Below are 13890 nucleotides of genomic sequence, written 5' to 3' on the forward strand. Positions count from 1 at the left end.
TGCTATGAAGAAACATGAAGTGGGTGAGGGGGTGGACGGGAACACGTGGTCCACCTGTGAGGGACTCATCCAGAGTGGGAGACAGACGGGCAGACTGTCCTCACAGCAGGTTCCCAAGGGGGCTGCCCCTGCCTGGGGACCAGAGAAGACCCCAAGGAGCAGGCAGGGCCCAGGGTCTTTGAGAATGAGTAGCAGTTTGCCAGGTGGCCAAAGCGGGGAACATAGATCCGAGCAGAGGGAACAGCATATTCAAAGTGGCGAGGGCGTGAAGAGTGTGCTCAGAATGATGAGGAGCTGAGCGTGGCTGGGCCCAGGGGGCAGGGCAGCAGCAGGGAGGTCCGAGGAGCGGTGTGGACCTTGGGCATCTCCGGCGTTCCTGCAGAGGCAGAGAGAAGGAGCCCTCCAGGAGGTCTGGAGGGGGGAGCACAGGATCACCGTGGTGTCTTCATCTTCTTACAGTCTTGTCCCTTAAAACAGACACGAATTTGTGCATTCCACTCCACAGTCAATCCCTGATGGTTGCACAGTAAAAAGTGTGATTAAAATTACTTACCAGTTAAATCACTCAACTTCTTCCAAGAAAAAAAAAATCACTTCAAGTAAAACTGAAGTCCAGGAATAACTACGAGGTGACGTCCGCAGCTTTTGCCACCTCCTAGCACGTCTCAGGGTGCCTGGGGCTTCCGTTCCCCAGTTGAAGAAGTTCCATAATTGCAGAGGGGGACCCAGCAGATTTGTTTCTCTTAATGCAACGAGGCTTATTGAGAAGCTATCAGGGGCCAGCATTCCAGGTACGAAGGGGAACAGAGGCCCTGACCCGGAGCCTCTCTACTCCAGAGAGCGGGGGTGGCAGCCATGTAAAATTACAACAAATCCTAGCAAGCATTAAATATAGGGATGGAAAATGTGCTGTTGGATCCTGTCTTAGGTTCTTGTGGCTGTCGTAACAAATTACTACAAACTGGGTGACTTAAAACAACAGAAATTTGGACCAGCCCAGTGGTGCAGGGGTTAAGCTCTCGTGCTCTGTTTCGGCGGCCCAGGGTTCGCCGGTTCAGATCCCGGGTGCAGATACGGCAGGACTTGTCAAGCCATGCTGTGGTAGGTGCCCCACATGTAGAGTAGAGGAAGGTGGGTACGGATGTTAGCTCAGGGCCAGTCTTCCTCAGCAAAAAGAGGAGGACTGGCAGCAGATGTTAGCTCAGGGCTAATCTTTCTCAAAAAACAAAAAACAAACCAGAAATTTATTCTCTGACAGTTCTAGAGGCCAGAAGTCTGGAATCAAGGTGTCAGCAGGGCCGTCCTCCCTCGGGAGGCTGGGGAAAATCGCTCCTTGCCTCTTCCAGCTTCGCGGGGCTCTAGTTGTTCCCTGGCATGTGGCCACATCTCTCCAACCTCTGCCTCCGTCTTCACATCAGCCCCTCCTCTGTGCCTTTCTTGTCCCCTGTGTGTCTCCTAAGGATGCTTGTTATCAGATTTAGGGCCACCCGGGTAATCCCGGATGATCTCATCTCAAGATCCATAATTTAGTTCCATCTGCAAAGACTCTTCTTCCAAATAAGGTCACATTCACAGGCTCCAGGGGTTTGGACATGGACGCATCTTTTGGGGGCCTCCATTCAACCCACTACAGATCTCCAAGTAAAGAATGACTAATGGTCCTTGAGGACAACTTCCAAGGGAGGGTGACACCTGAGCACTTGACAAGTACTGTCTTATTTAATCCCCTAGTTCCTCGTACCCTGGGGCAGGGACAGCTAGTGCCCAGGGTTTTAAATAAGAAAGGGACCAGATCAGATCTGGATGTGGAAGATGGTCCTGGTTGGGGTGTAGAGATTGGGTGGGAGGAGGTGAGAGGAAGGGCAGGGTCAAGGGTGACTCCTGATTCCTGAGATGGGGACGAGGTGGGGAGGAGTGTGGTGGTGGGGGGGAGGTCAAGTTTCCATCTGCAATCTGGGCTCTGAGCCAGCCCTTCTCTAAGCCCCCCCAGCCGGACCCCCAGGACTCGGCCCTCTTAGCCTCGCTCCTCTGGGTATTGGTGACTATCCCTGTGTCAGAGGGACCCTGGAGGTGGAGGCCCCCATCTCCTCCTGGCCTGGGCCTTTTCTAGCCAACTCTTGGTGTTCTAAAATCTTTGTCTGCGTCTCCTTATCCCCAGGAGAGGCTTGTTAGTACATATTTCTATGGTGTCTCTTCCCGGAGGGGCCCCGGCTTGAGCGCTTTTGGAAATGCGACATTTCCGTAAGAGGCCTCAGGATTACTCAGCATTCACAAGCTGCTTCACAGTCCAAGGGCATGTGTCTTCCTTTCTCCAAATTTAATCTGTCTGGGCCTCAACTTCCCCATCTGGGCTGGAGCAGAATGCTGTTTCAAGTCTCTGTCAGCTCTGACATCCAGGGAGCCAGCATTCTCCAGGCTTCCCTGCTGTAAATTGGCACCCCGTCTTTGAGAGCGAGCGCAGCCTTGGTTAGAGCAGCAGTGACCAACTGAAGCAGGCTTCCTGAGGATTCCTGCTCCAGGCAAACTCGGGCACCATCTAGAGCACCTGGAATCCAGCCTGCCCTCTGCCCCTTCCGAGCTGTGGGACCAGGAGCAAGTTATCTCAAGTCTCTGAGCCCCAGGTTCCTCAACTGTAAAATGGAGATGTCAGGAGTACCTACCTCATAAAACTAAAGGAGAAAACACACCCACATGCCTGGAAGGCGGGATCCCGCAGGAAGTGGGTGCTGCCACCGCTGTTGTTACCGCCCAAAAGGAGGTTGGGACCAATGCGTGAAAACATGTGATTAGCGTTTAATTGATGTTATTCCAATGGCAGGTTATGGAGTAGCTACTGTGTTTCAAATACTGGGCTGGAGGGACCAGGGGACCTGCTCACCCCCAGGAGGGGGACAGACTCAGAAATACACCCGGCCCAGGAAGGCCAGCACGTCGATGTGGTCTTCACATTGCTCTCTCAGCTCTGCTTCCCTCTGCCTGCCCTAGAGACCTGGAGTGGTGCCCGAGGGCAGCAAGCAGGGCATAGTGGTTGTGCAGCCCGGTGGGACAAGCTGGAGACAGATGGGGAGGTGCGGCCGGAGCCAGACCTGCACGGGCAGGTGGTGCGGCCATGCCTTGAGTGTCTGCACATACACTCACTCACACTCATCACACATGCTTTCACTCATCACACACACAGGGACAGACACAGATGAAGAAGTGGCAGGCAGGCCCATGCCGTCAGAGAAGAAAACTGCTATGGGATCAAGAGGGGGTCCCAGCTGGAACCACACAAAGGGCCCAAGGGAGCAGGCAGCCCAGCCCTGTGCAGGTCACCTAGAACAGAAGTGGCCAGCGCTGCTGGATCCAGCTGGGAGATGGACGGGAGCTCCTGTGGGCTTGTTCTGTGGAGATCTGCCAACCATTTTGGTTCCCACTAATCCCCTTCTTCCTCCCAATGACCCTGTCTAGGGGTTAGCGCTGTGTCATCGCACAGCAAGGACACTGGGGCTTAGGGAGGCTGAGTAATTGTCCGGGGTCCCATGTAGTGCCCTGGAGCACCCTGCCTCTCTGCCCTGTGTGTCTCGTTTCCTGCCTGGGACCCCCATCAGCAGCTCTGAGGCTCGTGCACACCTGGGAGTGCTCAGGAGTGAACACCCCAACTGGCGCCCCTTGACCAACGGTGGAGGGTAGCCGGTGGACAAATCCTTCCAGCCCTCCACTGGGAAATCCTGAGCTGCCTTCTGCACGGCTCCTCCTCCGAGGGGCCCAGAGGGGTGGAGCTCCATTGCCCAGGGTGGTGACCGCTGTCACACGCCTTGTATTTACCGCCTTTCCTGCCTTCTTTCCCCGGGAATCTCTTGCCCAATTAAACCACCTGCATGCAGGCCCCCCTCCCTGGCGCTGCTTTTGGCTCAGGGCTCTCCCGGGGCCCCCGCCAGGGGAGCTAATGATCTCCTCTCCTCCTGCTTCTTTCCCCCAGGACACCAGGGTTCTGTTCTGATCTGTTGTTTGCTGGATTCAGGAGCCACCACATTTCCCCAGGGGGCCAAACGACTCTTGTTTATCCAATAATAATTAATTCTCAGCCATCATCTCCAGTCTTAAACCATACAAACAAAAGGTGCCTTCAGCAAAGAGGTCTCCCATCCGAGCGGGTCCTGGGACAGGGTGGGAGTCAGGAAGCCACGATTCTGTCTTCACTTTAAGACACGTGCCATAGGCAAGTCACCCACACAGCCATTCATGCTCTCCGGTTGCGTGGGTGCGTATATGTGTGCGTGCGTGTGTTTTAAAGATAGATTTCCTGTATCTTTTGATTGCAAAAGCAAAGCATGCCAGTTGTCCAGATTACAAGACAAAATGTATAGCTTGGAGCTGAAGGCACCTCCCCCATAATCCCACCCTTTTCACTTGAGTGTGGTTATTTTTAATTGCCCCTGGACTAGAACATTGTCAGCATCAATGAATGAGGCCTGTTTGTCCCTTCGGGGGCAGCCAGTGCACTCATAAAGTGCCATTTCCTCCTAGGAATAGCATCCATTCACTCACCGACTATATTTTGAGTCCCTACTGGGCGCTACGTGCTAGAGAAGCGGCACGAGTGAGACAGATGAGGCTTTCATGGCCTTGCTGCCTGTGTCCAGCTAGTTGTGTTTTCCCTGATCTCCTCTGTGGGCACGACCTTGAGTGGCTCTCTTGCTCTGGAATATTCACCCAGTTGCCTCTGACTCCCGGGAGGCCCAGTGAGGGGCTGCAGCTGTCCCACTGGGCTTCCCACGTCCAGAGGGAAGGGCCGCGCACACAACCGAGAATGCAGAGCAGGGACGGGAATGTGCTGCCGAGCTCCAGCCACTTGGAAGGCTGCCCCTTTCAGGCCCAATCAGACCCTCCCCTCTGGTCCTGCAAGGCCCTGCTTCAGGTCACCTCTGACTGCCATCTGCGCACAGCTGAGGGCCTGTCTTCTCAGTGAACCTGGGGCCCTGGCAGAGCTGGCAGGCGTTCCAAGGACAGGGGCTGGGGGCCTCCTCTGGTCTCCCCTGATGTCCGGCCTGGCTGGGCATCCGCCGTGTGCTCTCAGCACAGGTCTGCTCGCCAGGTGCCCACAGTGAAGAGAGTAGGATCATAGAAGGGCGGGCGGTGGAACAGCGAGGCCTGGGGTCAAGGAAGGAGAGGCAGGACACTGGGGTTTTGACCAGGGGTCCCTTTGCGTGGAACCCTCTCCCTTCACAGGGTGGGTGGGGAGGAGAGGCTGGGGCGTGGGGGGTGACAGAAGGCTGGGCAGGGAGGCCACAGGGCCTAGGAGCTGGGCATGGCCCTGCCAAGTGGGGAGCCCCACAGGAGATCTCCAAGGGTTGGCAGTGTGCCAGGGAAGGGGGAGGGACTCAGTGTGCAGTGGGGGGGGGGGGGGGGTCCCTTGTGCCAAAGCAGTATTGATCAGCTTTTTTCTTTTTATTAACACAAATCCTTTTGTTAAACATAAAAATCATGCATCCTTTAACATCATGTAACAATTTAAAATAAATGTTTGGACTCCAGACAAATTAAAACCATGGGGGAAAGTGATCCTTTATTCAAATTACCCTCCTCCTAAATCTGATACTATGTCCCCCACCCTCGACATCAAAGCCGTGACAAGTTTGGGCTGAGGTTGGCAGCTTTTCAGAATTAGTATGAGGGACTGATAGAAACAGCTATGCCAGGATAAAATCTCTGAGGAATTCACTCCCTGAAGGATGTGAGTTGACACCTGAGGTTCTGGAAAGGGTACTCATGGATTGGTCTCAGGAGCTGGAGGAGGAATCTCCATCCAGGGCCTAGATGGCCAGTTTCTCTCCTCTCTAATCCATTTCTTCTGTTCTCCCTAGGGAGCCCATCCCCTAATGCTCCTGGCTGTCCTCAGCAAGCCCCTCCCTCTCACACATGCTTTTCTTTCAAAACAACCTATCTTCCTCTTCTCCCTTTATCTAAATTCCTAAAGCTTGTGGTTGATCTTGGCAAGGTGTCCTGGCAAATCCAAGAAAAGTAATTTATACTACAGTGTAAGAGACTGATAGGCTTAACCAGTCAAAGGAGGATTTGACTTGGTAAATTCAAACAGGTGAAATGTGCACGGGAGATCTTTTTGAAGCAGGGTCTCTTCCAGTTCCATGTACCAGGTACCATCTGGGCCACTCCTACCCCTGAAGAACAGGGCTCAGCTTTGGGCCAGTCTGCGGAAAGCTGAGGCCCCGTGCTCTGGAGTGTAGGTTGCCAGGGTGGGCGGGGACACTTAGACCGGGCACGCCCGACGGGGAGCCATCCCCAAACCTCAGCCTCGGCCCCTCCGGGCCCGGAAGGAAGCCGCAGCGAAGGAGGGGGCGGCTGGGGTGCCCCGAGCGAGCCTCACCTGCGGGAGGACGCGTCCGGGCTTTCATCCTCCGAGCCGGGCCTGCGGGGGGAAGGCGTCGACTCGCCCATCCTGCCCGCCCGCCGCCCGCCCCGGCGCTTCCACGCAGCAGTCGCCGCCAGCCCGCCGCCCGGTACTGGAGCGTGGGGCCCCCGGGCCGCGCCAACTCGCGCCCTCGCGCTTCTCCTCGCCCTTCTCCTTCCCCCGCCGGTCCCGGGTCTAGAGCGGGCGCCTCGCTCCCCGCCCCGACTCCGAGCGCGCTCGCCGAGAGGGCGGCGACTGCGGGCAGGGAGGGGGAGCGGGAGGGGCGCCGCCCGCCTCCCGGGGCCTGGGGCGCGCGGGGCCCCCGAGCCGCCGGCGCCGCGCGGGGACTCACAGTGCAGCGCGCCGCGCCCGGACTCGCAGGCTCCGCTCGGCGCGCGGGCGGGCAGAGGATGCTGGCGGGCTCCCCCGGCCTCGGCCCGCGCTCCCGCCGGGGAGGGCCCCGGGTGCGCCCCTAGCCGCGCCGCCGCCGCCGCGCCCACAGCCGGGGCGAGAGGGAGGGGTCCGCCGCGCCGCGCACGCCGGCCCCGGCCCCGCCAGCCGCAGCCCTAGGGGCGGGCGCCCCGAATTTTCCAGCCGCCGCCGCCTCCTTCTTCCTCCCGCGGCCGGGCGCCTGTGGATGCTGAAGGGCAGCCCTGCGCCTCTCCCGGCCGGATCCCGGGCCTGACGGCGGGGGAGTCGCGCTCCGGCCGGGGGCCGGGGGCCATGGCGCTGGCGGGGCGGCGCAGCTCCGCGGGGAGCAGCACCCGGGCGCCCTGAGCCCTTCTGCCTCCGCCCGCCGACGCGTGACCTGGCCCCGCGGCCCCGCAGCCCCGCAGCCCCGCAGCCGCGCGGGGACCGGCCCGGAGCACGCGGCTCCCGAGTTCCCGCACAGGTAATCGCAGGGGAAGGGCCGGCCTTCCGGAGGGCAGACAGTGCCCCGAGGTGGGGAGCCAGAGTCGCCAAGGGCTGGATGGGAAAGGAAGTAAACAGAAGGAAGATTCAGGAATCCCCGGGATGACTCTGGCTTCTTTCTGGCTTGTTTCATCTTCAGTTTCGGAGGCTTGGGCCTGGAGGAGATTTAGGCGAGGAAGTCAGGGACTGAGAGAGGAGACAGACAGACCCGGGGTGCGAGGGATGGAGAGACGGCCAGGCCCCGGGGCAAGCCGGAGACGGGAAACTGAGCACTTGGCGTGGACAGGACCCAGTGTGTGTGTGGTCGGGTGGCGCCGGGAGCACGGGGGTGGCGGGAGAAAGCCCTGGTTCTGGAGCCTCTGCAGCAGCGGCTCCTTTCTGAGGGGTAGGGCGGTCCCGGAGAAAGCACAGGTGGGGAGGAAGAGGTGCTTCGACTTAGCATGTTCTTTTAAGTTCCAGATGATCAGCGCTCCCTGTGCCCTGGAGACCAGCTCTGCCTTCCTGCCGGAGGTGGCCGGCCCTCAGCCTTCCCCAGGTCTCAGAGAGCCCTGGTAGGTGGCCCTTCCCAGAGCCTCTCCTCAGTTCCCGGTCCACTTCTCCAGGGCCAGTAGAAGCAGACACCAGCCAGGATGCCGAGGAACCAGGGCTTCTCCGACCCTGAGTACTCTGCTGAGTACTCGGCTGAGTACTCTGTCAGCCTGCCCTCTGACCCTGACCGCAGGGTGGGCCGGACCCATGAAATCTCTGTCCGGAACTCGGGCTCCTGCCTCTGCCTGCCTCGCTTCATGCGGCTGACCTTCGTGCCCGAGTCCTTGGAGAACCTGTACCAGACCTACTTCAAGAGGCAGCGCCACGAGACCCTGCTGGTGCTGGTGGTCTTCGCAGCCCTCTTCGACTGCTACGTGGTGGTCATGTGTGCAGTGGTCTTCTCCAGCGACAAGCTGGCTCCCCTGGTCGTGGCCGGGATCGGCCTGGTGTTGGACCTCATCCTCTTCGTGCTCTGCAAAAAGGGGCTGCTCCCCGACCGGGTCACCCGGAGAGTGGTGCCCTACCTGCTGTGGCTGCTGCTAACAGCTCAGATCTTCTCCTACCTGGGCCTGAACTTCTCCCGCGCCCACGCGGCCAGCGACACGGTGGGCTGGCAGGCGTTCTTTGTCTTCTCCTTCTTCATCACGCTGCCCCTCAGCCTCAGCCCCATCGTCATCATCTCTGTGGTCTCCTGTGGCGTGCACACGCTCGTCCTCGGGGTCACTGTGGCCCAGCAACAGCAGGATGGGCTGAAGGGGATGCAGTTGCTGAGGGAGGTGAGTCCCCACCTCGGTCGGTCCCTTCCCACCAGCTCTCAGCTGAGGTGGTACCTGTTTTGAAGGTGGGGGTGGCGTCGTTTTCTTTGCCCTTGAGTCACAGCGTGTCCTGGGGTCTCTCAGCTGCTGTGCAAAGAGGAGCACCTTTCCCTCACCCCTTGGCTTTGTGCTAGAGTTTGTGCTTGGCCCTAGGGACCGGAGGATCTCAGGACATTGGGCCTCGGGGCCACTCTGTCACCCGTGCCCACCCTGAGTGAGTGGCAGGAAGACCCGCCTAGGCCCAGTCTCCAGGCAGCCATTCCTGTCATTGACCTCCTCCACCGGAAAGACCTCTGTGGGGAAGAGGGCTCCCTGGCTTCTGGTCTCTAGCCTGTCATTGAGCAGCTCTAGCGAGTGACTGACTTGTGTGGACTCAGTGTGCCTCTGTCGAAGGGGGACAGTGCCCGCCTGTGTAACGAGTTGTTATCAAACGAACTGTGGGGGGAAGCGCGCTAAGAAGGGTGAAGGGCTGTGAAGAGGGAAGGTGCGATGGCCACAGATCCCTCTTCTGCCACTGGGAGGGAGCTCAGGGTGCCCCGAGCAGCGACGTGATGTGAGGGATGACGGTCTCCCCACAGAAGGCATGGTATGGGGACACAAACGGGGACAGTCGTGCCGGTCACGGTGGTGGAGGGTCTGCTAGTTCTTTGAGGACGTGTTCTGCTGGAAGGGGTGGAATTTTGGCCTCAGCTTAACTACTAGACAGCATGGTGCTCCCACCCTGGCTAGCGGCTGGGGGGCTGTAGACCGGGACATGTGACTCTTGGCCTTCTGAGTTGATTATCTGGTAACCCATCTTAGGGACTCCGTGGGGCTTAGAGTCAATGAATTCTACAATTGGACATCCTACCTGCTACCTCCTTATTTTATACATAAGCCCAGAGATGGAAAGTGATCTGCCCAAGACCACGCAGCTAGTTATGGAGTCATCTGGCTGGAGTGCCCATTTCTCAATTCCAGTTCCAGTGCTCTTCCTACTACGTCACGTCGCTGCCTCCATCTCGGCCAAAGCCATTATCATTGTCTTCTGGGTTTGCGGACTGAGTCTCCAGGGGCCCAGTGGCAGTTGAGGCAAGCACCCTGTGGAGCTGTCCCACTGCCTCCTTCTTGGTTAGGGGAAAACAGGTTTTTCTCTGTTTTAACTTTTTTCTGGTTTTGGACCAAGATTCTTCCTGTTTTCCCATTCTGGCTCCCGCGGCGTCCTTTCTCACGGAAGCTTTGTGCCTCTTGGTTCTGCAGGCTCCCGGCCCTGGGCTGGGCCTGTGGATTCATGTGGGCACACCAGCAAGTCCCCTTCTTTTTCTCGCAATACCCTATCCGTATAAGGTGGTAACCTGCCGCTGCTATCTTGACTGCCGGGTTGGTGAACTTCAGCCTGTGCCTCTGCCAGTTGAGGGCCATGCTGCAAGCTGTCTGGGGAAGAATGGCGAAGGTCGTTCCTGTTGGGAATCAGTAAAAAGCACAGTTTGGGGCAAATAGGCAAGTGGGCCCGGCAGCTTTTGGGGTCTGGGATCCAGCTGTGAACCATTACCTTCTACTGACCAGTCACTTCTGGCCCTTTCCTCTCTGCCAGGGCCCCTGGACCACGTGAGCTGCCCATAGGCTTGTTGTCCATTAAAGGAGAAAAACAGAAATTCCCCCCATTGGAGCCCAGAGGCTGAACCCATGGTTACTGGTCTCCTTTGGGGGCTGCTAAGAAGCAAAAATCCATAAAGACTAGGAAACAGAAAAAAAGATAGAAAAATAAGTAAATCAAAAATAACAATATTAGCATCCCAGGAGAGCATGGCCTGACATGGAAGCAGTGCCCTGGATGTGGCTTGGGGAATGGGGGTGGGGAGGTGGCTCCGTTCAGAAGCCTGAGATAGAATGCAGAAGGCCCCAGCTTTCAGTGGGCTGTGTTCCAGAAGTTTCTGAGTCACTTGTTTGGGACTAATGTGACTTTTTAAAAGATGCCTTGGTTCCCAGGCTCACCCACTAAGGTCTTCTTTCAGTCACAGCGTCCCTGTATTGGGGGTCTCTGAACGTCGTGGAGACTGAGTCCTGTGTGGTCCTGCGTTGCTGTGGGGACAACACCTGGATACTGCTTCCCCCAGCCATGGGATGAAGCATCCCTCACCTGCCCGCTGCTCCTCTGGGCCCGTTATCTCCTGGGATGGGGGAGCGTCAAGGGTAGGAGGACAGGGACATGAGAACGGGGTGGCCAGACAGCTCCCTAATCAGGGTAATACCAGGAACTTTCCCCAGATCCAGGCACCTTCCTTCTTTTCTTTCTCCTGCCTGTAGACTCCCCTTTCCTTTGTCTTCTCCCATCACCAGTTGGCTGTAGCCAGGGACTCCCGGGTCAGGATGGGATGGGGTGAACCCGGTTTCACAGTTAGAAGCAGACACTGGATTTCTGGGCGCTTGTGAGTTTTGTTGCTGCTGTCACTGGCAGCACTGAAGAAGTATTTCCAATGCCCAGGTCTTCTTCCTCTATCTCCTCCGTCCCCTACACCCGTACTCGGCTCTGTTGGGGAAAGACAGAAGGGACACAGGGGCCTCGGGGCAGCCTGAAATGTCAGAGGCGAGCCGTACAGCCTGCCCTGGGCTCTTCTCCTGGGAGGTGGGCGGGTGGGGTTCCAACAGGAAGAGCAGGTGGAGTCAGGGGCTGTGGGATGGGGTATGGGCTTGGGGTGTTGCTGGGGCTTCATGTATTAGTGAATGAGTCAGTATTACTGAGCAACAGGTACAGGCTTTGTAGCCTGCGGGGTCTGGGAATAATGGGGGTCAGAAGATGACAGTCGGAGGCCATGGTGGGGGAGAGCAGGGCATGGGGCTGGGGGGCTGGGGGGCGCGAGCTGCAGCTGGCACGGTTTTCCCACATCCGTCCTCTTGCCTGGGTCCTGGCATCACCAGGCCTATTAGGGCACAACTTGCCTTTTACTGCCCCAAACTGCCTGTGGGGTGAAGGAGGAAGCAGGAGGGAGTCAATGGCAGAACCAGGCAGTGGCCGATGGCTGGGAAGATGGGGGTGGGGAGAAAATGCAGCCAAGATGGCGGGGAGCATTCCTGTGGCCGCTCCTGAGACCCTCACATGCGCTCGCATACACCTGCTGGCTTCCAACAGTGTCAGTAAAGGTCTGAGTCTGTGGCAAGTTAGGGGCGAGGAACCCCTGAAAAATATTTTATAGCTTTATTTCATAGCAGAAAGTCGATTTGGGAGCAAAATTCTCTCATGGAATTAATAGCCTGTTAAGACCTTTATTCACAAATTAGAACACAATAGAGCTGTGGATGTGTAAGTCCTTTCACACCTACAAATTAGATAGCGGATCGTTCACCCGGGGACTGGGCATCCGGCTCCGAGGGGCTGGCGGCAGCTGCCGCAAGTTGTGGGTGAGGGAGCTGAGGCTTAGACTCCCCTGTCTGCAGGCTGGAGCTCGGGGTTCTGTATGTTGTCTTGGTTAATCCTGCATCTGACTGGCTCCATTTTACAGATGAGGAAAGTGAGGCTCAGGGAGGTTGAGAGGAGGTGGAGGGGCTGGATGACTGAGGAGGGGTCACTGGTGCGTGAGAGGTGAGACGGCAGGTGTGGGGGGCAGAGGGCTTCCCCAGAAGCCTCTTTCTCTGGAACCCAGGCATCTGGGCCTCCTTCTTGCCTTTCTGGCTACCCCCAAGTGTCTTTGCTAAGCAGTGCTAAAGAACAGTGCCAAGAGATGGGAAGCCCTAAAATAAAATAGGAAACACCCCTCTCTCTCCCCCTGGGGATTGGATGCAAGGAGGGGAGAAGCCTGTGACAGAATGTTCCCTGTGGGAGCGTGGCCAGGAGGACATGAGAGGTGAAGTCGGGTGAGTTGGAACAGGAGCTGGGTGGCGTGGCAGGAGGGCAGCCCGGGGGGCTCTGAGCAGCCAGAGGCAGGCGAGATGGGAGAAGGCTGTGGGGACACAGGTTGGGAGGAGGCACATCAACCCAGTTCTTGGCCCTGGGCTCTGCCACTGTCCCAGGGTGGGACCAAAGCCGTCATCTCTCCACAGAGAGCGTGCAGGTGGGCATCTCGTAGAAACCAGAATAACAAGGAAATACGCAGAAGGGGCCTGTGGAAGCCATCGAATCCAGCTGCACGTGGGGAGGAGTACTCAATTATTGAACATGGAAACGGCTTTGCAGAAAGTCACCCCCTCCGTCCCTTGCCCCGGTCGCGTTCTCTGTGGCCTTTTCTGATCCTTATCTGTGTGGAAACAAAGCTTTTCCAGTTTGTCATCACTGTGCATATGCAATTTAGGTCCCTTCTTTCATCCGCATTATTTCACTGACATTGTGCCATGAACATCAGAGTCCTCATGTTTATTATTTTAAATCAGCACTTTATCATCAGCTGGGTTTTTCTGGAGAAGAAACTGAAGACTAGAGTGCGGCCTGTGGTGGGTAACAGGTAGCAGCACGTCCAAGTCCAGATGCCAGTCTCCATACCAGGGTCTCCCCTTGCCTCCTCAGGCCTGCTTTGTGAGCTCCAAGGTGCACTTCGTGTGTACACACGCACATGCGTGTGCACACACACACACGCACAACCCTGAACTTGGTGTGCCCAGCAGCCTTGGTAAATTCTCCACGAATCCGACTTGCTGGGACTCTGAGGTTCTTCTTGTTTCGCAGTTTCTTGGTAAACATACAGCAAATCCCACTAGGGTGGGCCAACCTTGAATAAGCATTCAGACTCCCTCCCACCAGCTCTTCCCTCGCCAACATACACACTCGAGATAGTAGACTTCCCTGGGTATGTGTCCTGCCCAACACTCAGATGTCAGAGTCACACCCTTGTGCAAGGCCAGGCCCAGCGAACATGGAGTGTAGACAAGGTACCTACATTTACTGAGTCCTTGCTATGTTTCCGTTGAGTATCTTCCAGCAAGAGGTAACATTTTCATTTTACAGATGGGGACACAAATGCGAGATGAGTGAAGGACTTGTCTAGGGCCACGTAAGTGGTAGGTGGCAGAGAGAATTCGAATCCCAGTGGGATTCCAGAGTTCCTTCTCTGCAGTTATCAAAGAGCCCCTTAGATCTTCCCCAAAGCCTGTGGAGACACAGTTCCAACAGGATTGGGTCTTTGGTTTCTTGACCCACAACTCTTAGAAGGAGCAACATAGGGGAGAGGAGGTGTTTCTAAGGACAGACATATTGCCCCTCATCGAGGAGCATAGCTGTCTGGGGGTGGAGCGTTGTAACCAACAGCGCTTATACCTTGTCTGTAATGGTGACCC

General features: G+C 57.1%; 1 protein-coding gene across 2 annotated transcripts in view; it reads left to right on the forward strand.

Annotated features, from left to right (window-relative positions):
• The first annotated feature begins 7024 nt into the window (after positions 1-7024).
• The window catches only part of ADCY3 (adenylate cyclase 3), an 87807-nt gene continuing 80941 nt past the window's right edge, over positions 7025-13890 (forward strand). The window contains exons 1-2 of one of the 2 annotated variants that reach the window (XM_023619401.2): positions 7025-7283; positions 7757-8607. In XM_023619401.2, the coding sequence (XP_023475169.1) occupies positions 7933-8607 (675 nt within the window). In that variant the 5' untranslated portion in view covers positions 7025-7283; positions 7757-7932. The remainder of the gene's footprint in view (positions 7284-7756; positions 8608-13890) is intronic. The other variant, XM_070236571.1, reaches the window with a different exon arrangement.

Source organism: Equus caballus, chromosome 15, assembly GCF_041296265.1.
Source record: "Equus caballus isolate H_3958 breed thoroughbred chromosome 15, TB-T2T, whole genome shotgun sequence".
Classification (NCBI taxonomy): Eukaryota; Metazoa; Chordata; class Mammalia; order Perissodactyla; family Equidae; genus Equus; species Equus caballus.